At 37.1% G+C, this 27915-nt stretch overlaps 1 protein-coding gene across 2 annotated transcripts in view; it reads right to left on the bottom strand.

Moving 5' to 3' along the window:
- The window catches only part of NRDC (nardilysin convertase), a 99337-nt gene that overhangs the window by 17177 nt on the left and 54245 nt on the right, over window positions 1-27915 (bottom strand). For both annotated transcript variants that reach the window (XM_061411987.1, XM_061411986.1), the window contains 6 exons: window positions 26537-26606; window positions 24927-25004; window positions 23513-23633; window positions 23373-23431; window positions 22813-22867; window positions 3155-3259 (listed from right to left, as the gene is read on the bottom strand). In XM_061411987.1, the coding sequence (XP_061267971.1) occupies window positions 3155-3259; window positions 22813-22867; window positions 23373-23431; window positions 23513-23633; window positions 24927-25004; window positions 26537-26606 (488 nt within the window). The remainder of the gene's footprint in view (window positions 1-3154; window positions 3260-22812; window positions 22868-23372; window positions 23432-23512; window positions 23634-24926; window positions 25005-26536; window positions 26607-27915) is intronic.

Here is a 27915-nt window from a genome sequence, read left to right as displayed (position 1 = left end):
CCACTAGACGCCAAGATCACTCTCCAGCTGTGACAACTGAAATGTACCCTTTGTTGCTGTTATTCAGTCACTAAGTCGTGTCCAACTCCTTGCAACCCCATGGACTGCAGCACACCAGGCTTCTTTGTCCTCCACTATCTTCTGGACTTTGCTCCAACTCATTCCATTGAGCCTGTGATGCTACCTGACCATCTCATCTTCTGCCAACCCTTTCTCCTCTTGCCTTCAATCTTTCCCAGCATCAGGGTCTTTTCCAATGAGTCAGTTCTTCGTATCAGGTGGCCAAAGTACTAGAGCTTCAGCTTCAGCATGAGTACTTCCAATGAATATTCAGGGTTGATTTCCTTTAGGATTGACTGGTTTGATCTCCTTGATGTCCAAGGGACTTTCAAGAGTCTTTTCCAGCACCACAATTCAAAAACATAAATTCTTCAGCAATCAGCCTTCTTGATGGTCCAACTCTCACATCCACACGTGACTACTGGAAAAAACATAGCTTTGACTATACAGACCTTTGTTGACAAAGTGATGTCTGCTTTTTAATATATTGTCTAGGTTTGTCATAGTTTTCCTTCCAAGAAGCAAGCATCTTTTAATTTTATGGCTGCAATCACCATCTGCAGTGATTTTGGAGCCCAAGAAAATAAAATCTGTCACTGTTTCCACTTTTATCCCTTCTGTTTGCCATGAAATGATGGGACTGGATGCCATGATCTTAATTTTTTTGAATGTTGAGTTTTAAGCCAGGTTTTTCACTCCTCTTTCACCCTAATCAAGAGGATCTTTGGTTCCTCTTTGTTTTCTGCCATTAGAGTGGTATTATCTGCATATCTGAAGTTGCCAATATTTCTTCTGGCAATCCTGATTTCAGCTTGTGATTTCCCCCAGCCCAGCATTTCACATGATGTAGAAATTAAATAAGCAAGGACAGTATACAGCCTAGTCATACTCATGTCCCAATTTTAAACCAGTCAGTTTTTTTTATGTCTGGTTCTAACTGTTGCTTCTTGACCCGCATACAGGTTTCTCAGGAGACAGGTAAGGTGGTCTGATATTCCCATCTCTTTAAGAATTTTCTACTGTTTGTTGTGATCCACACAAAGGCTTTATTAACACAGTCTTCATGAAGCAGAAGGAGATGTTTTTCTATACTTCCCTTGCTTTCTCCATGATCTAATAATGAACGTTGGCAATTTGATTTCTGATTCCTCTGCCTTTTCTAAACCGAGTATGTACATCGGTAAGTTCTCAGTTAATGTACAGCTGAAGCCTAGCTTGAAAGATTTTGAGCATTACTTTGCTAGCATGTGAAATGAGCAACTGTACGGTAGTTTGAATATTCTTTGACACTGCCCTTCTTTGGGACTGGAATGAAAACTGACCTTTTCCAGTCCTGTGGCCACTGCTGAGTTTTCCAAATTTGCTGGTATACTGTGTGTAGCACTTTCACAGCATCATCTTTTAGGATTTGAAATAGCTCAGCTGGAATTTCATCACCTCCACTAGCTTTTTCGTAGTGATGCTTCGTAAGGCCCACTTGACTTCACTCTCCAAGGATGTCTGACTCTAGATGAGTGACCACACCATCTTGGTTATCCAGGTCATTAAGACACATTTTGTAAAGTTCTTCTGTATATTCTTGCCACCTCTTCTTAATCTCTTCTGCTTCTTTCAGGTCCTTAATATTTCTGTCCTTTATCCTGCCTCTCCTTACATGAAATGTTGCACTGGTATCTCCAATTTTCTTCAAGTGATCTCTAGTCTTATTCATCCTATAGTTTTCTTCTATTCCTTTGCACTGTTCATTTAAGAAGGTTTATTCTCTCCTTGTTGTTCTCCAGAACTCTGCATTCATTTTGGGTGCATTTTTCCCTTTTTCCCTTGTCTTTCACTTCTCTTTCCTCAGCTCTTTGTAAAGCCTTTTCAGACAACCACTTTACCTTTCTGAATTTTTTTTCTTTTTCTTTGGCATGGTTTTGGTCACTGCCTCCTATACCATGTTATGAACCTCCATCCATATTCCTTCAGTCACTCTGTCTACCAGATCTAGTCCCTTGAATCTATTAGTTACCTCTACCATATAATCATAAGGGATTTGATTTAGGTCAAACCTGAATGGCCTGGCAGTTTTCCCTACTTTCTTCAATTAAAGCCGAATTTTGCAATAAGAAGCTCATGATTTGAGCCACAGTCAGCTCCAGGTCTTGTTTTTACTAACTACAGCTTCTCCATCTTTAGCTGCAAAGAACATAAATCAATATGATTTTGGTACTGACCAATCTGGTGATATCCACGTGCAGAATAGTCTTTGGGTTGTTGCAAAGGGTGTTTGCAATGACCAGTGTGCTTTCTTGACAAAACTTTGTTAGCCTTTGCCTTACTTCATTTTGTACTTCAAGGACAAACTTTTCTGTTATTCTGGGTATCTCTTGACTCCCTACTTTTGCATTCCAATCTCCTATGATGAAAAGGACATCTCTGGTGCTAATTTTAGAAGTGTTGTAGGTTTTCACAGAACTGGTCAACTTCAGCTTCTTCGGCATCAGTGGTTGGAGCACAGACTGGGATTACTGTGATGCTGAATGGTTTTCCTTGTACCCAGGCAGTGACAAATATCCCATGGGGACAAAATCACCCCTGGTTGAGAACCTCTACCCCATATGGAGTGAAATGATTTATTTACCAGGACTAGTGAAGGAAAGACCTTGACCAACTATTTATGTGTAATATTTATTACACATAAGTCATATATTTTGAAATCAAGGATTCTTGTATTTCTCTTGTATATATTCTCAAAATGATTAAAATTGTACAGAGTCTCCAATAGAATTAAAAGGCAAGCTAAGCAAGTATGTTTATCACCTAAAGCACATAATTCTTAGAAATGACTTTAATAGATGTTTCAACACTTGAAAAATAGAAAGAACGTACCTAAGGAGAGGACTTGATTTTCTCGTCATATTAAAGCATGGTCATATACAAGCATCATGAAAAATTATCCACAAAACTACTGATATTTCTTCAGTTAAAACAAACAAAAACCTGACTAAACATAACCTAATTTTCTCCATTCTCATGTTCTTATGTACCTTTCTGCACTTTCTCACCCTCCTCTTTCTCTAAAAGTAAGGTTTAGAGATGGAAACCTCCTTACTTCTGGCTTGTATTCAAAAAGAAGCTGATCTCCAGTGAGAAAGTCCTGTAGTGGGTACAGCTGCATGTTTTCACACATGTTTTCCACATACTCAACTGGATCTGTCTGTAAAGAGGTAAAATTATTTCACACCAGAAATTCCTCATTACTATCCTTAATTTCCCACAAACTATAAATACTTAGCTCTTTTTTTTTAAATGAAACCAAAAGTTTCCCACAGATACAACCAAATAAAATGGCAGCTTAAGGATCTGGTGCTCAGAATTCTAACATAAATTAGCCAGAGAACTACTTTAAGTAGCTTATCCTAACACCCCACCAACCCCCCATCCTGAGCCCTACAACACACAAGGCTCTAATCAGGTCACAGCATCTTCATGGGAGAAATTTTAACAATGGCCCAAATTTTAACAATGGGCACTGTGAAGTGCCCAAAGACAGAGTCTTCATCATTTAATCACTACAGCACTATAACCTAAAAACTATTTGTAAGCATCAATCAAAATCAAGGTAGAAATCAAATTTTGTCATTAAAGCCTTGATATAAATGGTAAAATTAACTAGTATATTATCTCAATTTAAAACTGAACTAATGAGGGCAGTCCCTAAGATGGCAGAGGAACAGGACAAGGAGACCACTTTCTCCCCTACAAATTTATCAAAAGATCATTTGAACACTGAGCAAATACCACAAAACAACTTCTAAATGCTGGCAGAGGACACCAGGCACCCAGAAAGGCAGCCAATTGTCTTCGAAAGGAGGTAAGACAAAATATAAAAGATAAAAAGAGAGACAAAAGAGTTAGGGACGGAGACCCATCCCAGGAGGGAGTCATAAAAGAGAAGAAGTTTCCAAACACCAGGAAACCCTCTCATTGGCAGGTCTGTGGGGAGTTTTGGAATCTCAGAGGGCAAAATAACCGGGAGGAAAAAATAAATAAAACCCACAGATTACGTGCTAAACTGCAGCTCCCAGTAGCCCAGACGCTTGTGTCTGCCACCAGCAAGTGGGGGCTGAACAGGGAGGTGCGGGCTGCAGTGCTTAGGGTAAGGACTGGGCCTGAATGCCATAAGGGCAATCTGAGGGAGCTAACGTGAGATAGCAACCCAAACCAGGGGATAGCCAGAGAGAGGGAAAAAAAATGAGGAAAGAGAGAGAGAACTTCCACAAAAAGGTCTAACCTAAGGCACTGCTGGGCTGCTCACAGAACAAAGGACTGAGCCAATACCAAAGGAGAGATAGCCAGCAGCACACTGGCCCATCCCCTGCCAGAGGCAGGGAGGCAGGCATGCAACGGCCAGAGCCATAAGGCAAAGGGAAAACTCGGCCCCAAGGATGGCATCCTCTACCAAACTGCAAGCAGACTCCCAGTTGCTAACCAAGTCTTCCTGGGATCCTGGACTCACTACCGGATACTTCATTGCACTCCAGGGAGAAAAGATCCAGCTCCAACCATCAGAACACTGATGGAAGCTTCCCTAACCAGGAAACCTTGACAAGCCACTCATCCAACCCCACCCACAGAGAGGAACCTCCACAATAAAGAGGAACCACAAACTACCAGAATTCGGAAAGGCCACCTCAAACACAGCAACCTAAACAAGATGAAAAGGCAGAGAAATATTCAGCAGGTAAAGGAACATGATAAAAGCCCACCAAACCAAACAAAAGAGGAGGAGATAGGGAGTCTACCTGAAAAAGAATTCAGAATAATGACAGTAAAAATGATCAAAAATCTTGAAACCAAAATGGAGTTACAGATAAATAGTCTTGAGACCAGGATTGAGAAGATGCAAGAAAAGTTTAACAAGGACCTAGAAGAAATAAAAAAGAGTCAATCAATAATGAATAATGCAATAACTGAAATCAAAAGCACTCTGGAGGGAACCAACAGTAGAATAACTGAGGCAGAAGATAGGATAAGTGAGGTGGAAGATAGAGTGGTGGAAATAAATGAAGCAGAGAGAAAAAAAGAAAAAAGAATTAAAAGAAGTGAGGACAACCTCAGAAACCTCTGGGACAATGTTAAATGCCCCAACATTCAAATCATAGGAGTCCCAGAAGAAGAAGACAAAAAGAAAGGGCATGAGAAAATACTTGAGGAGATAATAGTTGAAAACTTTCCTAAAATGGGGAAGGAGATAGCCACCCAAATCCAAGAAACCCAGAAAGTCCCAAACAGGATAAACCCAAGGTGAAACACCCCAAGACACATATTAATCAAATTAACAAAGATCAAACACAAAGAACAAACATTAAAAGCAGCAAGGGAAAAACAATAAATAACTCACAAGGGGATTCCCATAAGGATAACAGCTGATCTTGCAATAGAAACTCTTCAGGCCAGAAGGGAACGGCAGGACATACTTAAGTGATGAAAGAGAAAAACCTACAACCCAGATTACTGGATCCAGCAAGGATCTCATTCAAATATGAAGGAGAAATCAAAAGCTGTACAGACAAGCAAAAGCTCAGAGAATTCAGCACCACCAAACCAGCTCTTCAACAAATGCTAAAGGATGTTCTCTAGACAGGAAACACAAAAAAGGTGTATAAACTCTAACCCAAAACAACAAAGTAAATGGCAATGGGATCATACTTATCAATAACTACCTTAAATGTAAATAGGTTGAATGCCCCAAACAAAAGACAAAGACTGGCTGAATGGATATAAAAACAAGACCCCTATATATGCTGTCTACAAGAGACCCACCTCAAACCTAGGGACACATACAGACTGAAAGTGAAGGGCTGGAAAAAGATATTTCACACAAATGGAGACCAAAAGAAAGCAGGAGTAGAAATACTCATATCAGATAAAACAGACTTTGAAATAAAGGCTGTGAAAAGAGACAAAGGAGGACACTACATAATGATCAAAGGATCAATCCAAGAAGAAGATATAACAGTGATAAAAATATATGCACCCAACAAAGGAGCACTACAATATGTAAGGCAAATGCTAACAAGTATGAAAGGGGAAATTAACAATAACACAATAATAGTGGGAGACTTTAATACCCCACTCACACCTATGGGTAGATATACAATGGACCGGTTAGATCTAATTGATATCTGTAGGACATCTCACCCTAAAACAATGAATTTCACCTTTTTCTCAAGTGTACACAGAACTTCTCCAGGACAGATCACCACCCAGGCCATAAATCTAGCCTTGGTAAATTCAAAAAAACTGAAATCATCTCAAGCATCTTTTCTGATAACAATGCAGTAAGATTAGATGTCAACTACAGGAAAAAACTATTAAAAATACAAACATATGAATGCTAAACAACACACTTCTGAATAACCAACAAATCACAGAAGAAATCAAACCATGCATAGAAACAAATGTAAATGAAAACACAACAACCCAAAACCTATGGGATTCAGTAAAAGCAGTGCTAAGGGGAAGGTTCATAGCAATACAAGCCTACCTCAAGAAACAGGAGAGAAATCAAGTAAATAACCTAACTCTGCACCTAAAGCAACTAGAAAAAGAAGAAATGAAGCATCCCAGTGTTACTAGAAGGAAAGAAATCATAAAAATTAGGGCAGAAATAAATACAAAAGAAACAAAGGAGACCATAGCCAAAATCAACAAAGCTAAAAGCTGGTTTTTTGAGAAGATAAATAAAAGAGACAAACCATTAGCCAGACTCATGAAGAAAAAAAGGGAGAAGAATCAAATCAACAAAATTAGAAATGAAAATGGAGAAATCACAACAGACAACACAGAAATACAAAGGATCCTAAGAGACTACTATCAGCAACTATATGCCAAAAAAAATGGACAACTTGGAAGAAACAGACAACTTCTTAGAAAAGTATAACTTTCCAAAACTGAACCAGGAAGAAATAGAAAATCTTAACAGACCCATCACAAGCACAGAAATTGAAACTGTAATTAGAAGTCTTCCAACAAACAAAAGCCCAGGACCAGATGGCTTCACAGCTGAATTCTACCAAAAATTTAGAGAAGAGTTAACACCTATCCTACTCAAACTCTTCCAGAAAATTGCAGAGGAAGGTAAACTGCCAAACTCATTCTATGAGGCCACCATCACCCTAATACCAAAACCTGACAAAGATGCCACAAAAAAAGAAAACTATAGGCCAATATCACTGATGAACATAGATGCAAAAATCCTTAACAAAATTCTAGTAAAAAGAATCCAACAACATATTAAAAAGATCATACATCATGACCAAGTGGGCTTTATCCCAGGGATGCAACGATTCTCCAATATTCGCAAATCAATCAATGTGATACCCCACATCAACAAATTTAAAGATAAAAACCGCATGATTATCTCAATAGATGTAGAGAAAGCCTTTGACAAAATTCAACATCCATTTATGACAAAAACCCTCCAGAAAGCAGGAATAGAAGGAACATACCTCAACATAATAAAAGCCATATATGATTAACCCACAGCAAACATTATCCTCAATGGTGAAAAATTGAAAGCATTTCTGCTAAAGACAGGAATAAGACAAGGGTGCCACTCTTACCACTATTATTCAACATAGTTTTGGAAGTTTTAGCCACAGCAATCAGAGCAGAAAAAGAAATAAAAGGAATCCAGATTGGAAAAGAAGAAGTAAAACTCTCATTGTTTGCAGATGACATGATCTTCTACATAGAAAATCCTAAAGATTCCACCAGAAAATTACCAGAGCTAATCAATGAATATAGTAAAGTTGCAGGATGTAAAATTAATACATAGAAATCCCTTGCATTCCTATACACTAACAATAAGAAAACAGAAAGAGAAATTAAGGAAACAATTCCATTCACCATTGCAACGAAAAGAATAAAATACGTAGGAATATATCTACCTAAAGAAACAAAAGATCTATATATAGAAAACTATAAAACAATGGTGAAAGGAATAAGATGACACAAATAGATGAAGAAATATACCACGTTCATGGATCAGAAGAATCAATACAGTGAAAATGAGTATACTACCCAAAGCAATCTATAGATTCAACGCAATCCCTATCAAGCTACCAATGGTATTTTTCAGAGAACTAGAACAAATAATTTCACAATGTATGGAAATACAAAAAAACCTCAAATAGCCAAAGCAATCTTGAGAAAGAAGAATGGAACTGAAGGAATCAACCTGCCTGACTTCAGGCTATACTACAAAGCCACAGTCATCAAGACAGTATGGTACTGGCACAAAGACAGAAACATAGATCAATGGAACAAAATACAAAGCCCAGAGATAAATCCACACACCTACAGACACCTTATCTTTGACAAAGGAGGCAAGACTATACAATGGAGAAAAGACAATCTCTTTAACAAGTGGTGCTGGGAAAACTGGTCAGCTGCTTGTAAAAGAATGAAACTAGGACACTTTCCCGGAGAAGGCAATGGCACCCCACTCCAGTACTCTTGCCTGGAAAATCCCATGGACAGAGAAGCCTGGTAGGCTGCAGTCCATGAAGTCACTAAGAATCGGACACGACTGAACGACTTCACTTTCACTTTTCACCTTCATGCATTGGAGAAGGAAATGGCAACACACTCCGTGGTGTTCTTGCCTGGAGAATCCCAAGGACGGAGGAGCCTGGTAGGCTGCCGTCTATGGGGTCGCACAGGGTCGGACACAACTGAAGCGACTTAGCAGCAACAGCAGGACACTCTAACACCATACACAAAAATAAACTCAAAATGGATTAAAGATCTAAATGTAAGACCAGAAACTATAAAACTCCTAGAGGAAAACATAGGAAAAACACTCTCTGATGTAATCATAGCAGGATCCTCCATGACCCACCCTCCCAGAGTAATGGAAATAAAGCAAAAATAAACAAATGGGACCTAATTAAACTTAAAAGCTTTTGCACAACGAAGGAAACTATAAGCAAAATGAAAACACAGCCTTCAGAATGGGAGAATAATAATAGCAAATGAAGCAACTGACAAAGAATTAATCTCAAAAATATACAAGCAGCTCAATGCCAGAAAAATAAGTGACCCAGTCAAAAAGTGGGCCAAAGAACTAAATGGACATTTCTCCAAAGAAGACATACAGATGGCTAACAAACACATGAAAAGATGATCAACATCACTCATTATCAGAGAAATGCAAATCAAAACCACAATGAGGTACCATCTCACACCTGTCAGAATGGGTGCTATCCAAGTCTATAAACAATAAATGCTGGAGACGGTGCAGAGAAAAAGGAACCCTCTTACACTGTTGGTAGGAACGCAAACTAGTACAGCCACTATGGACAACACTGTAGAGATTCCTTAAAAAACTGGAAACAGAACTGCCATACAACCCAGCAATCCCACTCCTGGGTATACACATGGAGGAACCGAGAACTGAAAGAGACACATGTACGCCAACGTTCATTGCAGCACTGTTTACAATAGCCAGGACATGAAAGCAACTTAGATGCCCATTGGCAGACAAATGGATAAGAAAGCTGTGGTACATATACACAATGGAATATTCAGTTCAGTTCAGTCACTCAGTCGTGTCCGACTCTTTGCTACCCCATGAATCGCAGCATGCCAGGCCTCCCCGTCCATCACCAACTCCCGGAGTTCACTCAGACTCACGTCCATCGAGTCAGTGATGCCATCCAGCCATCTCATCCTCTGTCGTCCCCTTCTCCTCCTGCCCCCAATCCCTCCCAACATCAGAGTCTTTTCCAATGAGTCAACTCTTTGCATGAGGTGGCCAAAGTACTGGGGTTTCAGCTTTAGCATCATTCCTTCCAAAGAAATCCAGGGCTGATCTCCTTCAGAATGGACTGGTTGGATCTCCTTGCACTCCAAGGGACTCTCAAGAGCCTTCTCCAACACCACAGTTCAAAAGCATCAATTCTTCGGCATTCAGCTTTCTTCACAGTCCAACTCTCACATCCATACGTGACCACAGGAAAAACCATAGCCTTGACTAAACAGACCTTTGTTGACAAAGTAATGTCTCTGCTTTTGAATATGCTATCTAGGTTGGACATAACTTTCCTTCCAAGGAGTAAGCATCTTTTAATTTCATGGCTGCAGTCACCATCTGTAGTGATTTTGGAGCCCCAAAAAATAAAGTCTGACACTGTTTCCACTGTTTCTGCATCTATTTCCCATGAAGTGATGGGACCAGATGCCATGATCTTCGTTTTCTGAATGCTGAGCTTTAAGGCAACTTTTTCACTCTCCTCTTTCACTTTCATCAAGAAGCTTTTTAGTTCCTCTTCACTTTCTGCCATAAGGGTGGTGTCATCTGCATATCTGAGGTTATTGAGATTTCTCCCGGCAATCTTGATTCCAGCTTGTGCTTCATCTAGCCTAGCATTTCTCATGATGTACTCTGCATAGAAGTTAAATAAGCAGGGTGACAATATACAGCCTTGACATACTCCTTTTCCTATTTGGAACCAGTCTGTTGTTTCATGTCCAGTTCTAACTGTTGCTTCCTGACCTGCATACAGATTTCTCAAGAGGCAAGTCAGGTGGTCTGGTATTCCCATCTCTTTCAGAATTTTCCACAGTTTATTGTGATCCACACAGTCAAAGGCTTTGGCATAGTCAGTAAAGCAGAAATAGATGTTTGTCTGGAACTCTCTTGCTTTTTCCATGATCCAGCGGATGTTGGCAATTTGATCTCTGGTTCCTCTGCCTTTTCTAAAACCAGCTTGAACATCAGGAAGTTCACGGTTCACGTACTGATGAAGTCTGGCCTGGAGAATTTTGAGCATTACTTTACTAGCGTGTGAGATGAGTGCAATTGTGCGGTAGTTTCAGCATTCTCTGGTACACTGCCTTTCTTTGGGATTGGAATGAAAACTGACCTTTTCCAGTCCTGTGGCCACTGCTGAGGTTTCCAAATTTGCTGGCATATTGAGTGCAGCATTTTCACATCATCATCTTTCAGGATTTGAAATAGCTCAACTGGAATGCCATCACCTCCACTAGCTTTGTTTGTAGTGATGCTTCCTAAGGCCCACTTCACTTCACATTCCAGGATGTCTGGCTCTAGGTCAGTGATCACATCATTGTGATTACCTGGGTCGTGAAGATCTTTTTTGTACAGTTCTTCTGTGCATCTTGCCACCTCTTCTTAATATCTTCTGCTTCTGTTAGGTCCATACCATTTCTGTCCTTTATCGAGCCCATCTTTGCATGAAATGTTCCCTTGGTATCTCCTATTTTCTTGAAGAGATCTCTAGTCTTTCGCATTCTGTTGTTTTCCTCTATTTCTTTGCATTGATCACTGAGGAAGGCTTTCTTATCTCTTCTTGCTATTCTTTGGAACTCTGCATTCAGATGCTTATATCCTTCCTTTTCTCCTTTGCTTTTCGCTTCTCTTCTTTTCACAGCTATTTGTAAGGCCTCCCCAGACAGCCATTTTGCTTTTTTGCATTTCTTTTCCATGGGGATGGTCTTGGTCCCTGTCTCCTGTACAATGTCACGAACCTCATTCCATAGTTCATCAGGCACTCTATCATATCTAGGCCCTTAAATCTATTTCTCACTTCCACTGTATAATCATAAGCTATCCCACTTTGAAGGTCAGGAAGGGCGACAGTGAGGAGATACCCCTCGTTGAAGGTAAGGAGCAGCTGCTACACTTTGCTGGAGCAGCCATGAAGAGATACCCCACGCCCAAGGTAAGAGAAACCCAAATAAGATGGTAGGTGTTGCAAGAGGGCATCAGAGGGCAGACACACTGAAACCATACTCACAGGAAACTAGTCAATCTAATCACACTAGGACCACAGCCTTGTCTAAATCAATGAAACTAAGCCACGCCTGTGGGGCAACTCAAGACGAGCAGGTCATGGTGGAGGGATCTGACAGAATGTGGTCCACTGGAGAAGGGAATGGCAAACCACTTCAGTATTCTTGCCTTGAGAACCCCATGAACAGTATGAAAAGGCAAAATGATAGGATAATGAAAGAGGAACTCCCCAGGTCAGTAGGGGCCCAATATGCTACTGGAGATCAGTGGAGAAATAACTCCAGAAAGAATGAAGGGATGGAGCCAAAGCAAAAACAATACCCAGCTTTGGATGTGACTGGTGATAGAATCAAGGTCTGATGCTGTAAAGAGCAATATTGCACAGGAACCTGGAATGTCAGGTCCATGAATCAAGGCAAATTGGAAGTGGTCAGACAAGAGATGGCAGGAGTGAATGCTGACATTCTAGGAATCAGCGAACTCAAATGGACTGGAATGGGTGAATTTAACTCAGATGACCATTATATCTACTACTGCAGGCAGGAATCCCTCAGAAGAAATGGAGTAGCCATCATGGTCAACAAAAGAGTCTGAAATGCAGTACTTGGATGCAAAACGACAGAATGATCTCTGTTCGTTTCCAAGGCAAACCATTCAATATCATAGTAATCCAATTCTATGCCCCAACCAGTAACGCTGAAGAAGCTGAAGTTGAACGGTTCTATGAAGACCTACAAGACCTTTTAGAACTAACACCCAAAAAAGATGTCCTTTTCATTATAGGGGACTGGAATGCAAAAGTAGGAAGTTAAGAAACACCTGGAGTAACAGGCAAATTTGGCCTTGGAATATGGAATGAAGCAGGGCAAAGACTAATAGAGTTTTGCCAAGAAAATGCACTGGTCATAGCCAACACCCTCTTCCAACAACACAAGAGAAGACTACACATGGACATCACCAGATGGTCAACGCCGGAATCAGACTGATTATATTCTTTGCAGCCAAAGATGGAGCTCTATACAGTCAACAAAAAACAAGACCGGGAGCTGACTGTGGCTCAGATCATGAACTCCTTATTACCAAATTCAGACTTAAATGAAGAAAGTAGGGAAAACCACTAGACCATTCAGGTATGACCTAAATCAATGGAATATTACTCAGCTATTATAAAGAATGCATTTGAATCAGTTCTAATGAGGTGGATGAAACTGGAGCCTATTATACAGAGCGAAGTACGTCAGAAAGAAAAGCACCAGTATAGTATACTAATGCATATACGGAATTTAGAAAGATGGTAATGATGACCCTATATGTAAGACAGCAAAAGAGACACAGATGTAAAGAACATACTTTTGGACTCTGTGGGAGAAGACGAGGGTGGGATGATTTGAGAGAATAGGTTGAAACATGTATATTATTATATGTGAAATAGATCGCCAGTCCAGGTTCGATGCATGAGACAGGGTGCTCAGGGCTGGTGGACTGGGATGACCCTGAGGGATGGGATGGGGAGGAAGGTGGGAGGGAAAGTTGGGGATGGGGAACACATGTACACCCATGGCTGACTCTCGTGAATGTATGGCAAAAACCATCACAATATTGTAAAGTAAGTAGCCTCCAATTAAAATAAATTTTAAAAAAAGAATAACAACAACAAAAAAGAATTTGAAAAAAAATTTTTTTAATTAAAAAAATGTATACATAAAACTGAACTAATGACTAACAGTTCTACAACCTATGAAATGGAAATACTTTTGCAGAGGAAATCAACCAATTCAAGTATTTTCTGAGCACCCAAATGCATGGAATCTTAAAAAGTGACATGTCCTTTAGATACCAAGTGGCTCTATTCCTACATTTTACAATGAGGAAATTACTCAGATTAATTAGGTGACTTGCTCCAGAGCACACAATAAGTGACAGGCAGAATAAACACTACAGCTCAGGCCTCTTAACACAACAGTGAAAATACTACACTGCCCAGTCCTTTCATAGACAATCTGGTTGTTCTCTCATGGAACAGAAGACAGAAAGAGAAATAAAGCTTGCACCATTCATGGAGGAGAAATGAGACATGAATGTATCAAATCAGAAATCATAGGTATATGCTAACTACTACATTATTGCATTAAAATAGAATACGGAAAAAGTATGGGGAAAAAAGTATTGTTAGCCTTTTTTGCCTCTCCTGAATCATATGTTGATAAGTACTAATAATATGTGTGTGTGTGTGTGTGTGTGTGTGTGTGTGTGTGTGTTTAAGTTAAGGTACTTTTTTTCCCCTGAAGTATAACTGATATATAATATTAGTTTCAGGAGTCTGACATAGCGAGTCCATATTTTCATATACTACAAAATGATCACCAGAGTAAGTCTAGTTACCATCTGTCACCCTACAAAGTTACTATAACGTTACTGACTATATTCCCTATGCTGTACATTACATCCCCATGACTTATGTACTTTATAGCTGAAAGTCTGCATGTCTTCATCTCCTTTGCCTATTTCACTTAGCTCCCACACCTTCAAGTGCTATTACTATTTAAAATTACTCCCTTGATAGACGAACTGTGGCTCCTGAGGCATGCGGGATACAGAGAAACTGAAAATATAGTCGATCAGATTTTGGAAATAACTACAACAGGAGGTCTGAAAAACAAAGAGGTCATTTTCATCTCATCAGTCCTAGATGAAGAGATCAAGTCCTGAGCCTTTGGAGTGGGAGCACTGACTCCAAGACCCTAGGCTACCAGAGAATTAACCCTAGGGAATATCAATTAGTGAGAACTCACACAAAGGAAATCAGCTAAATACAAAACCCAGCATCAGCCAACCACAAGTAGCACCCTGTACAGGATGCCTCATCTAAACAACAAACAAAACAAAAATACAAACCCAATCAGCAGCAGCCAGGATTACCACCTCACTCAGCCTTGCCCATGGGGGCGGGGTTGGGGAGGGGGGAAACTCAGCACAATTCTCACCCAATATGAAGCTTACACAAATCCCTGGACCAACCTTAGGAGGGCAGAAACCAAAAGGAAGAAAGAATTTAACCCTGAAGCCTGGGAAAAGGAGACCTGAAACACAATAAGTTAAAAAATAATAATAATAATGAAAAGGCAGAGAAATACTACACAAATGAAGGAACAAACTAGAAACACAGAAGTCCAAATAAATCAAGAGGGAATAGGCAAACTACCTGAAAAAGAATTCTGAATAATGACAGTAGAGATGATCAAAAACCTTGAAAACAGAACGGAGAAAATGTAAAAATCAATTAACAAAGACCCAGAAGAATTAAAGAATAAACATAGAGACAAACAACGTAATTATTGAAATTAAAAATGTTCTAGAAGGAATCAATAGCAAAATATTTGAAACAGAAGAACAAATCAGTGAGCTGGAAGATAAAATGGTGGAAGTAACTTCTGAAGAGCAGAATAAAGTAAAAAGAATGAAAAGAACTGAGGATAATCCCAGAGACCTCTGGGACAATATCAAACGCACCAACATTCGAATTATAGAGGTCCCAGAAGAAGAAGAGAAAAAGAAAGGGTATGAGAAAATTTTTGAAGAGATTATTGTTGAAAATTTCTGCAACATGGAAAAGGAAATAGTCAATCAAGTCCAAGAGGCGCAGAGTCCCATACAGGATAAACCCAAGGAGAAACATGCCAAGACACATACTAATCAAACTAACAAGGACTAAAACACAAAGAAAGAATATTAAAATCAGCAAGAAAAAAGCAACAAGTAACATACAAGGGAAACCCCATATGTTTAACAACTGTTCTTTCAGCAGAAACTCAGCAGGCCAGAAGGGAATGGCAGGACATATTTAAAGTACTGAAAGGGAAAAATCTACAACCAAGATTACTGTACCCAGCAAGGATCTCATTCAAAATTGATGGAGAAATAAAAAGCTTTTCAGAAAAGCAAAAGTTAAGAGAATTCAGTACCACCAAATCAGCTTTACAACAATGTTAAAAGGACTTACATAGTCAAGAAATACAAGAGAAGAAAAAGATCTACAAAATAAACCCCCAAAATTTAAAAAATGGCAATAGGAACATTTATCAATAATTACTTTAAATGTAAATGGGTTAAATGCTCCAACCAAAAGACACAGACTGGCTGAATGGATACAAAAACAAGACCTATATATATGCTGTCTGAAGAAATCCACTTCAGACATAAAGACACATATAGACTGAAAGTGAGAGGATGGAAAAATGTATTCCATGCAAATCGGAAGCAAAAGAAAACTGGAGTAGCAATTCTCATATCAGGCAAAACAGACCTTAAAATAAAGAAGATTACAAGAGATAAGGAAGGACACTACATAATGATCAGGGGATTAATCCAAGAGGAAGACATAACAGCTGTAAATATCTATGTACCCAACACAAGAGCACCTCAATACACAAGACAAACACTAACAGACATAAAAGGAGAAATTGACAGTAACACAATAATAGGAGACTTTAACACCCCACTCACACCAATGGACAGATCATCAAAACAGAAAATTAATAAGGAAACACAAGTCTTAAATGATACATTAGATGAGATAGGTCTCATTGATATCTTCAGGACATTCCATCCAAATGCAGAAGAATATACCTTCTTCTCAAGTGCACATGGAACATTCTCCTGGGTCACAAATCAAACCTCAGTAAATTTAAGAAAACTGAAATTGTATCAAGCATCATCTCCAACCACAACGCTATAAGACTAGAAATCAATTACAAGAAAAAACACAAACACATGGAGATTAAACAACAGGATTAATAACCTAAAGAGACTAAATAATCAACAGATTATTGAAAAAAATCAAAAGGGAAATCAAAAAATTTCTAGAAACAATTGACAATAAAAACACGACAACTCAAAACCTATGGGATACAGCAAAAGCAGTTCTAAGGGGGAAGTTTATAGCAGTACAATCCTACCTCAAGAAACAAGAAAAACATCAAATAGACAATCTAACTTTACACCTAAAACAACTTGAAAAGAACAACAACAAAAAAAAAAACCCAAAATTAGTAGAAGGAAAGGAATCATAAAGATCTGAGCAGAAATAAATGAAAAAAGAAATGAAAGAAACAATAGTAAAGATTAATAAAACTAAAAGCTGGTTCTTTGAGACGATAAACAAAATTGACACTCCTTTAGCAAGACTCATCAAGAAAAAGAGAGAAGAATCAGATCAACAAAATTAGAAATGAAAAAGAAGAGGTTAAAACAGACAATCAGAAATACAAAGGATTATAAGAGAGTATTATGAACAACTATATGGCAAGAAAATGGATAACCTGGAAGAAATGGACAGTCTTCTTCCAAGACTGAAACAGGAAGAAATAGAAATTATGAACAACACAATTACAGGCACTGAAATTGAAGCTGTAATCAAAAATCTCCCAAAAGACAAAAGCCCAGGACCAGATGGCTTCACAGGAGAATTCTATCAAGCATTTAGAGAGACCTAAGGCCTATCCTTCTAAAACTCTTTCAAAGATGCTCAACATCACTCATTATCAGAGAAATGCAAATCAAAACCACTATGAGGTACCATTTCACGCCAGTCAGAATGGCTGCGATCCACAAGCAATAAATGCTGGAGAGGGTGTGGAGAGAAGGGAACCCTCTTACACTGTTGGTGGGAATGCAAACTAGTACAGCCACTATGGAGAACAGTGTGGAGATTCCTTAAAAAACTGGAAGTAGAACTGCCTTATGATCCAGCAATCCCACTGCTGGGCATACACACTGAGGAAACCAGAACTGAAAGAGACACGTGTACCCCAATGTTCATCGCAGCACTATTTATAATAGCCAGGACATGGAGGCAACCTAGATGTCCATCAGCAGATGAATGGATAAGAAAGCTGTGGTACATATACACAATGGAGTATTACTCAGCCATTAAAAAGAATCATTTGAATCAGTTCTAATGAGATGGATGAAACTGGAGCCTATTATACAGAGTGAAGTAAGCCAGAAAGAAAAACACCAATACAGTATACTAACACATATATATGGAATTTAGAAAGATGGTAACAATAACCCTGTATACGAGACAGCAAAAGAGACACTGATGTATAGAACAGTCTTATGGACTCTGTGGGAGAGGGAGAGGGTGGGAAGATTTGGGAGAATGGCATTGAAACATGTATACTATCATGTATGAAACGAGTCACCAGTCTAGGTTCGATGCATGATACTGGATGCTTGGGGCTGGTGCACTGGGACGACCCAGAGGGATGGTATGGGGAGGGAGGAGGGAGGAGGGTTCAGGATGGGGAACACATGTATACCTGTGGTGGATTCATTTCGATATTTGGCAAAACCAATACAATATTATAAAGTTTAAAAATAAAATAAAATTTAAAAAAAAAAAAAGAAAAATAAATAAATAAATAAAACTCTTTCAAAAAATTGGAGAGGAAGGAACACTTCCAACTCATTCTACGAAGCCACCATCATGGATACCAAAACCAGACAAAGACAACACAAAAAGAGAAAAGTACAGGCCAATATCACTGATGAACATAGATGTAAAAATTCTCAACAAAATTTTAGCAAATAAGATTCAGCAACACATCAAAAAGATCATACACCATGATCAAGCTGGGTTTATTCCAGGGATGCAAGGATTCTTCAATATATGCAAATCAATCAATGTGATACACCATATTAACAAATCAAAAGATAAAAACCATATGATAATCTCAACAGATGCAGAAAAAGCCTTTGACAAAATTCAGCACCCATTTATGATTAAAACTCTTCTAAAAATGGGCATAGAAGGAACCTACCTCAACAAAGTAATGGCCATATGTGATAAGCCTTACAGCAAACATTATTCTCAATGGTGAAAAACTGAAAGCATTCCCCCTAAGATTAGGAACAAGACAAGGGTATCCACTTTCATCACCATTATTAAACATAGTCTTGGAAGTCCTAGCTATAGCAATCAGAGAAGAAAAAGAAATAAAATGATTCCCTCCACTGTGTTCTGAATTTTTTAACCAGTTATTTTCACCAGCCACTTCTTTATAAGTTAACTTTATAAGTTAACAATCAGAATGTTACTAAATTGAGTGACTCAAATATTTCCTATGCAAAAACAGGACCCTGGTTAAAAGTAGATCTTTAGTGCCAAGGCAGTGCAGAAAGTACTAGAAGAAAACACTTGAATGCTATCCTTTATTTTTTTTAAGATAAAATTCACATACCATAAAATTTACTTTTAAGGTATACAACTAAAAATAAAGTATATAACTCAGTGGGTTTTGGTATATTCATAAAGTTGTATAATCATCATTTATATCTGTTGATAGTTCTAGATTCAGAATATTTTCATCAGTCCAAACAGAAACTTCCATATCCACTAAGCAGTTGCTCCCAGTTACTCATAACCCCTAGCTACTGAAAACCATCAGTCTGTATTCTGGCTCTACAATTTACCTTTTCTGGTTATTTCATATGAAGTGAATCATATAACACGTGACCTGTGGTGTCTGGCTTCCTTCACCTAGCATAATGTTTTCAAAGTTCATGCATGTTGTAGAATGAATTAGTACTTAATTCCTTTTTATGCTGAATAATGTTCCACAGTATGAAAATTCTACATTTTGTTTAGCCATTCATTCAGTGAAGGACATTTGGTTTCTACAATTTGGTTATAATCAATAATGCTGCTGTGAACATAAGTGTACATGTATTTATGTGGACATACATTTTCAATTCTCTTGGGTATATACCTGTAAGCCAGTAACTGCTGGCTTGTAAGGTATCTCTATGCAAAACTTTTTAAGGTCATTGTTTTCTAAAGCTACTGCACCATTTTACACTCCTAACTGTATTACACATTATATATATTTATATATCGTGAGTCCAAGTTCCCATGTGAAATAAAAATTTTTTTTAAATTTCTCAGTTATAAAAGACTGGTTTAAACAGTCTGAAAGAGCATTTCTATTTGTCTTTACTGGTGAAAACAAGAAAAATGTCTGAAGAGAAGATAGGTTAACTTTGTTAGTAAAACAGAAATATATAAAAGCTGAAATAAGCTGAGCTACTTGAGTTAAAATTTAGCAGTTCAGAGATATGAACCATTCACATTTGTTCTTTGTTCTGATTAGGGTTTGATCTAAAATCTTTTGGATTCATGTTTTAAAATTAAGACAAGCATTCAGTAGCACTGCACTAAAGGTAAAAAAAATGAGCTACAAAATGGGAGCTACAGAAAAGGTATCTTGAAATGTCTTGCTAAGAAGGAACTAGAGCAGCAGAAAGAAAATGTTACTCAACTAATGCTAAAAATCCAATACCTAAAAAAGAAATAAGGGTATTACTTATGGCAGGCCCACAATTCTTACTCCCACTCTTTCCCTAACACAGTTCTAGCCCACATGCTGCCACAACAGCCGACAAGAACACCAAAAAAAAATCAGGTTTTTTTCCATCAACTGCTAAGGTTGATAGAAGGACCTGTGGGTTATAGGCAGGCGTATCAATCTATACAGAGATTGTCTAGAGGACCATCAAATGGCCAATACAAATCACAACAGCTCTCTGTTTTCATAGAATAAGATTTCTATTTTAAATGACTTCAATCATATAGAGCAGACTGCAGAGGAATCAACAACAACTGGAAGCTTATAGCTTTTACAACCTTGTCCTCATGTACTTAAGTCTTTTTGACTTGTAGTAGATACACAGGGAATTGTTTCCAATGATGATCCAAAAAGGCAGATTTCAAGATGTTCTATGAACTGGTTCTAAATTAGGGCTCTTAATCAAGGGTCCACAGATACCTTCCATAAGATATCAGTGGACAAAATCAGGGAGAGTGGGAAGCATGAAGTTGACTGGGAAGAAATTACGTATTTTCATTAAACTATAACTTAGCATTTTTACTCATTTATGAGTATATAGGCAAAAAATCATAGTAATATTATCAGCTTCTAGGACTACAATCGATAGAAATCACAATACAGTTCAAAATTGCACACTCACTGCTACTTAAAGTTGTAATAATTATTAGATCTGCCATTAGATCTTGTTATTTAATAATATATCAATAGAGACCCATATTACTAATTCTTACTATTTTGAGTACTTTATTTCCATATTCCTTTGCAACCTACTGCATTTTATCTTATGCATTTAAAAACAGTATTCTATAAAAAGGAACCCTCCTACCCTACTGCTGGGAATGTAAAGAGGTGCAACCATTATAGAAACTGATGGAGGTTCCTTTAAAACCTAAAAATTGAGCTACCACATAATCCAGCAATCCCTCTCCTGAGCCATTTATCTGGAAAAGATGAATACCCCAATTTAAAAGATGAATGCACCCCAATGTTCATAGTAACATCATTTATGAATAGCCAAGACAGAAACAACCCAAGTACCCATTAACAGATGACTGGTTTAAGATGTGATACACACACACATATACTGGAATATCACAGCCATTAAAAAGAATGAAATACTGCCATCTACAACACTGTGGATTGACCTAAAGGTATCATACTAAGTGAAGTAAGTCAGATAGAGAAGAACAAATATTGTATATCATTTATATGTGCAATCTAAACACAAGTGAATCTACATACAAAACAAAAACAGACTCGAAAACATAGAAAACAAACTTATAGTTACCAAAGGCAAAAGAGATGGGCGGGGTTGGGGGGTGGGATAAATTAGGAGTATAGATACAGATACAAATTACTATATATAAAAGAGATAAGCAGCAAGGACTTACTGTATAGCACAATGAACTATATTCAATATTTTATAATCTACAATGGAAAATAATCTGATATATACAATATATAGATACACATATATCACTGAATCACTTTGCTGCACATCTGAAACTACCATATAATAATACAGAACAACTATACTTAAATTCTATGGTCTGTATAATATTTAACAGTATTGTTTCAATGTTAAATTTTCTGAGCGTCACAATTTTAGTGAGGTTATATAAGAATATGTTTTTAAGTAGCAGAGTCATGGTAAGAGGTATCATGATGTCTGTAATTATGAAACCTCCCAAAAATACATACACATACACATAAATAAGAGGCATGAGAGAGAAAAGAGAAAGAAAATATGGCAACATATTAAGAACCAGTAAACCTAGGATGAGGGATATACCAGTGATCATTATACTACTTGGGAGATATTTCTGAGAGTTTAAAAAAATGAAGAGATAAGAGAATGTTCTGAGGAGGGGTCCAAAGGATTAAAGAGATTCCAAAGGGATCCAAGATACAAAATGGGTTTTTTAAAAACCCTGCTTTAAACTTATTACCTTTCATCCTTTCATATACCCTACGCTATAGACATGAAAAGACCATTTCCTTCTTCACAGTACCCCAGAGTTCCTTACTTATGTGCTTCCTAATACTTAGAATGTGTCTAAACCTTAACTAATTTTTAATACTGAATTCAATTCAAATTTATTATACCCATAAAGCCTTCCTTGTCCTATTCCAATCAAGACAAATGCTTTCCTTACCCTGAAAGCACAAAACACACTATTTCTAACACTACAAATAGTAATCACTTCACATTACCCTGTAAAATATATTCACAATATTTGAATTCCCAAAATATAAGCTCCCCATGAATGTTTATCAAAGGGATCAAAAAGATCCACAGATGAAATGACTACACAAATGAACGACTGCCACACAACAAATGACCTGTGTCAATCTGCCTAATTGTCTCTCTGTTACTCAATATAAATGCTCAAAAACACAAGAGTTAATTTTCAGATAGCCTCAAGGCCATCTTGAGACTCACATGACAGACAGTGGCAGAATTAAAACTCCAGGGACACTTCCAAAAAGAGGAACAATGTCCACATCAGTTTCAACTTGGTCACAGACAATATTTAAAAAGAATTTGACTTCTAGTACCTGTTCTTGGTAATGAAATTCATTATCTTCAATTTTCTGAATCTCTTCAAAAATTCTGTGAAAGAACAAAATTATAATTAGAAGACATATTTAAACTTCTCATTAGAATCATCTAAAAATAAACAGAATGCCCACATAACCTGTATATTTAACATACATTCACATGTAGAATAATAAGGGTATGGAACCAGTAACAGAAACTTAAAAGTAAAAAGTATTAGTCACTCAGTCGTGTCTGACTCTTTGCGACCCAATGGACTGTAGGCTACCTGGCTCCTCTGTCCATAGGGTTCTCTAGGCAAGAATACAGGAGTAGGCTGCGATTCCCTTCTCCAGGGGATCTTCCTGACCTGGGATGGAACCTGGGTCTCCTGCACTGCAGGCAGATTCTTTGCCATCTGAGCCACCAGGGGAGTCCCTAGTAAGTGGAGTTTAAGCAAGAAATGCCTGGAACACCATCAAGGTAGGCCTAATCCATGTCTATTGGCAGCCTGAAGGCTAAAACATACTAGGATTGACCCCTGGCCTAATTCTAATAAGTATATGTATATAAATATTACCTTTTCTCTGGGCCAAGCTTTTGCAGCATTTTTAAATACTGGAAGACAGTATGAGCAACCTAAAAATAAAGCATCTAATTATACTGTTGCATAAAGTGATATCTATATAACTTAAAAACCCCTCCATTTTAAGTATTTACCTCATAGAAATGTTCATAACCCTCATCAGTCAATGTAATAGAAATGCTGAACACTGAGTAAGTAGAATTTTGCTCGAATCCTGTCTCACCATTTCCACCAAAGAGTGCAAGAGCCCAGCACCTACAGTCAGGAGAAAAAATTATTCCAATCAGTATCTTGGGATTGACAGTCCACAAATGTTTCAAATTAACAAAATAGGTAGGCTTTCTATGTAAAATTTGGGAAGCCCAGACTTTGAAGCAGTAAGTACTTTCCAACAGTAAGTTTAAAAGTACAATTTTTTTACAAAGTACAAAGCTTCCCAAGGAATTGTAGTGCATACAGAAATGACCAGAAGGAAATAATAGCTGTATTTACTCCTTCAATGGAAACCCTAATATTACAACATAGTAAAACATTAACAGTTTCATGAAGCTGCAATAATTTTTTGTTGAAGAGAGCAGCACAAAATATTAGAAGCATGTTTTCTGGAAAGCATTTCTCTCTCTCTCTCTCTCTTTTGGCCATACTGCTCAGCTTGCAGGATCTTGGTTCCCCAACCAGGGACTGAATCAGGGCCCTTGGCAGTTAAAGCATGGGGTCCTAACCACTGGACCACCAGGGAATTCCCCTAGGAGGCATTTCTCACATCTCATTTTGAATCATCTCCCAGAAGAAGCCTTAAACAACACTTTAGATACATCCCTACTTAGAATGTTAAGTAAGCTCTTTGAGACCATCAGCTAACCTGACTGCACAGGTTATGTAGGAAAGAATCAGTAAGACTGTATTTTTTCTAACTAGAATAATCCTGAAAGTCTAAAATAAGAAAAGAGGAAGGCAGAATGAAAAATTTGAAATCCTAATAAAGTACAGCAAGATTAAAAGGTTATATAAATCTAAAATCATATAACATTATATAAAGAATATATTTAATTTCATTCACTTTTTCTAGTAACCCTGACCCCTCAGCTTTCTTTAAATAATTTAGTACACATCAATGTTTTAAAGTCTTTAAATTTCTTTAAATCCACCTTCCATTCTTGAATAGTGTATGGAAAAGTCAAGCAAGGAATTACTTTAATGTGTTTTGGTCCTGATTCTAAAGTTATATTTCTATTATTTGACTAGGCAACTTAAACATGTGCTTAAATGCTTTAGGAGACATTCTGGCTATTTTCTAAAACACACGGCTGTTCACAGTCCCACATATTTCTATAATTTATCCACCCAATGAAGTTTTCATTAAAGTCCACCTTCTGGAGTGAGAAAGGCTGGAGATCCACAGCATTTAAAATTGACTTTATTATTGTTCAAATACAAATTCTTGATTAGAGCTAACCTTTTATGTAATTCAGGACTCATGGTTCTATAAAACTGTTGTCTATTATTTTTCAGAGATTGCTACACTGAAAATATTTATTAAATACTTGCTTTTTTCTAAGGTAAGAAAGAATGCTGCCTTTGCCTTCATGTCCAACCAGCCAAGAGATATAATGAAGCGGTTTCACCCTTAAAAAAAAAAGTTAAGATCAGAAATTTTAAAATATTAAGGTATAAATACCTTAATTTTACTTTAGAAAATCTTCTGAGACTGATATTTGAGAATGTGGTTATAAACTTATTTTCACATAAATTCCATTAATATGAAATTATAATTAATTTGATAGCAGCAAGACAAAAACACTTGCTTCTTTGTAAAAATAAACTGTTCCCCACAAAAGCTAATTTACTGGAAGTTCATATATCTGGAATAAACATTAGGTTAAAACAAATACACAGTCCATTAAAGCAACTGGATCAAAACATACAGAAATGGTACAGTCTTTGGAAAACAGAATCATGGATGACTTTTTTCTACTTTTTCATAGTTCTCAAGATTTCTACAATGAATTACTTTAGTAACCAGGCAGAGGATGAACAAGGCTTTGCTAATTAAGAAAACAGAATAAGAAAATGCAAAAAAAGAGGAAGAATGGTATATATAGTATAATTCCATTTCCATAAAAAGATATGTTTTATATTTATTATTTTAATGTTAGGCATACTTGTGAGGACAAAGGAGATGCAGAGTTTTACTTTTTATTTAATATTCTTTGTCCTTAATATTACGTAAGCATACTATTTTTCTAATCAAAATTTAAAACAAATGGAATAAACTTTTAAATATGCATATGACCATTTTAACATTTTTGGGATACTCTAACACACAATCAATGAATATTACTACTGCCTATATTATCCCTACACTAAAAAAAAACAAATGGACAATATACATGTTCTCTACTTTCTGAATGGAGGCATACTGATCTTGTTTGTTAACTTCAAGGAACTAGATTGTTAAAAGCATTTTTTACTGAACTGAGCTTAAGCAATACACATTACTTTTCTTTCCTTCTGCTTGTGTGTCTTCTTGGGTTTGTTTTGTTGGTAATAGTTTCAGAAACTTAAGTTAACTTTTTATCAGTTCATTAGCATTTATTTCTAATGAGAGAAGCCTTTGTACCCACTTAATGATCCTAACCTTTAAAGAACTTCTTAGCTCAAGTCTATGGCTCCTGTAAGATAATTACAAAAATAAACTGAAATGTTTTCCTAACTTCCAAAAATCTGACCTAACTCATTCCCAACTCAAGTAAGTTCTTGAGATTTATGCTGTAGTTGTATGCCAGGCTCAAAATGACTTCATTTTACTTTTCACAAGATCAAACTAAATGATCACCACTAACAAATAAATCATAAGCTAATATGTATTTATACTCAAAGTACTAAAGAAATTATTACAAAAGTTAGCATTCACACTGAGATACTTAATTTCAAACACTCAGGAAAAGCAACTAATCCTAAGAAAACTCTAGCTTTTATATCCAGGAAGATATTAAAACATATACCAAAGGCAAAAATCCTCAAGTAGTGGTGTCCCAGTTTATCATCGTACCTGCGTTTATAAATCTGGAGTGCCCAAATTTAAACCACTCAGTATGCTTTTAAAATATGATTCTCAGTCAGTATCTAATGGAGTAAATTTGCCTTTGAACTCTTACCTGTAATGCTGCTGTTGAGGGGGAAGTGCCCATGTGATGGTCAGAGCATGGATTTTTCTAATTGGAACAACTGAACAAAAATATTTTTCAGAAGAGCAGACATAAGTGTTTCTCCACAACTTATATATACTGTTACATGAAATTTTTAATAAATTGTATATATTTCATCCTCTAATAAGCAGGGGAAAGTTAAACACAATGTAATTATTATTTCAAGTTGCCAATTTTCCACTTTGAATAGTGCAATTTTGAAATTTCTTTTTAATTCGGTTTCACAGATAGAGAAGGCATGGATAAAAGAACTATGAAAATATGAACACCCCTAAGGGTGGATCCCTTTTTGCAAGAACAGGTACATGACTAGGAATAAGGAGACCCATGGCTGAAATCTAGCCCTACTACTATCTTGCTATGTGAGTTTACAGGACTTGGAGAAAATAAACTGCATTTAACTCTTTCTGAATCGGTTATGGCATGATGAGTTGGGGTAAATTAAAGTAACTCTAAGATTCTTCCCAGTGCTACTATTCTACAATTCTTTGGAGAGAAAATCTACAGTCAGAAAAAAATACAACCAAAAATAAGTTGTCTCTGGGAAGAGTCAGCTTAGTTAGAATGGAGGCAGCAGCATAAACAGTGTGACAAAAGTCACTGGTCAGAGGAAACAAAGAGGAAAGAGACTGGCAACTGGGGTGAAGGAGAAGGAGAAAGGAATAATTAGCCAATTAGGAGAAACAAAAATATTTGCCATGATAAAAAAAGTAAAGAAAGAGAAATGGTGAATTAGGAATGCTTTTGCAATATTTAGTATAGGCAAATTGTTAAGTAAACTATAGTATAACCAGGTAATGGCTCATTGGGCGGTTATTACAAACATAATATTAAATGAAAAAAGCAAGAGACAGAAGTGCATATACTTTATAATCTCAACTATGTTATAAAAATATACATACAGACTCAAAAGAAAATTTGCCAAAACCACTTCTCTGGATGGTAAGATTTACAGGTGACTCCCCTCACCCATTTTTTTTTAAACACTAAATTTGTCTCATTTAATAAAAATTAGTTTTATAGTGAAGATAAATGGAAGTTATTTCCAAAGTGTTTTCCCATTCTCTATTTTTGTCTTTAAAAGGCAAAAAAGAGCAGAATATAGATAAAACAAAATAGGAAAGAAAAAAAAAAACAAAACACCAAGAACAAAAGGAAATGAGAGAAAAATAGGAAGAAAGCACGAAACAGTCAAGCAGCATCAAGGTACCAGACCCATGAATCTGCTACTAGTTAGTGGACTGCTATCTGTCACTAGTTGGATTTCCATTGTCTGTCTACTTCCTTTCCAATCTAGCTGTACTTTCTGTTGTATTCTCATTTTCAAA

This window comes from Bos javanicus, chromosome 3, assembly GCF_032452875.1.
Source record: "Bos javanicus breed banteng chromosome 3, ARS-OSU_banteng_1.0, whole genome shotgun sequence".
Taxonomy (NCBI): domain Eukaryota; kingdom Metazoa; phylum Chordata; class Mammalia; order Artiodactyla; family Bovidae; genus Bos; species Bos javanicus.
The sequence above is the reverse complement of the archived record's forward strand: the minus strand, read 5'-3'. Positions and strand labels throughout refer to the sequence as shown.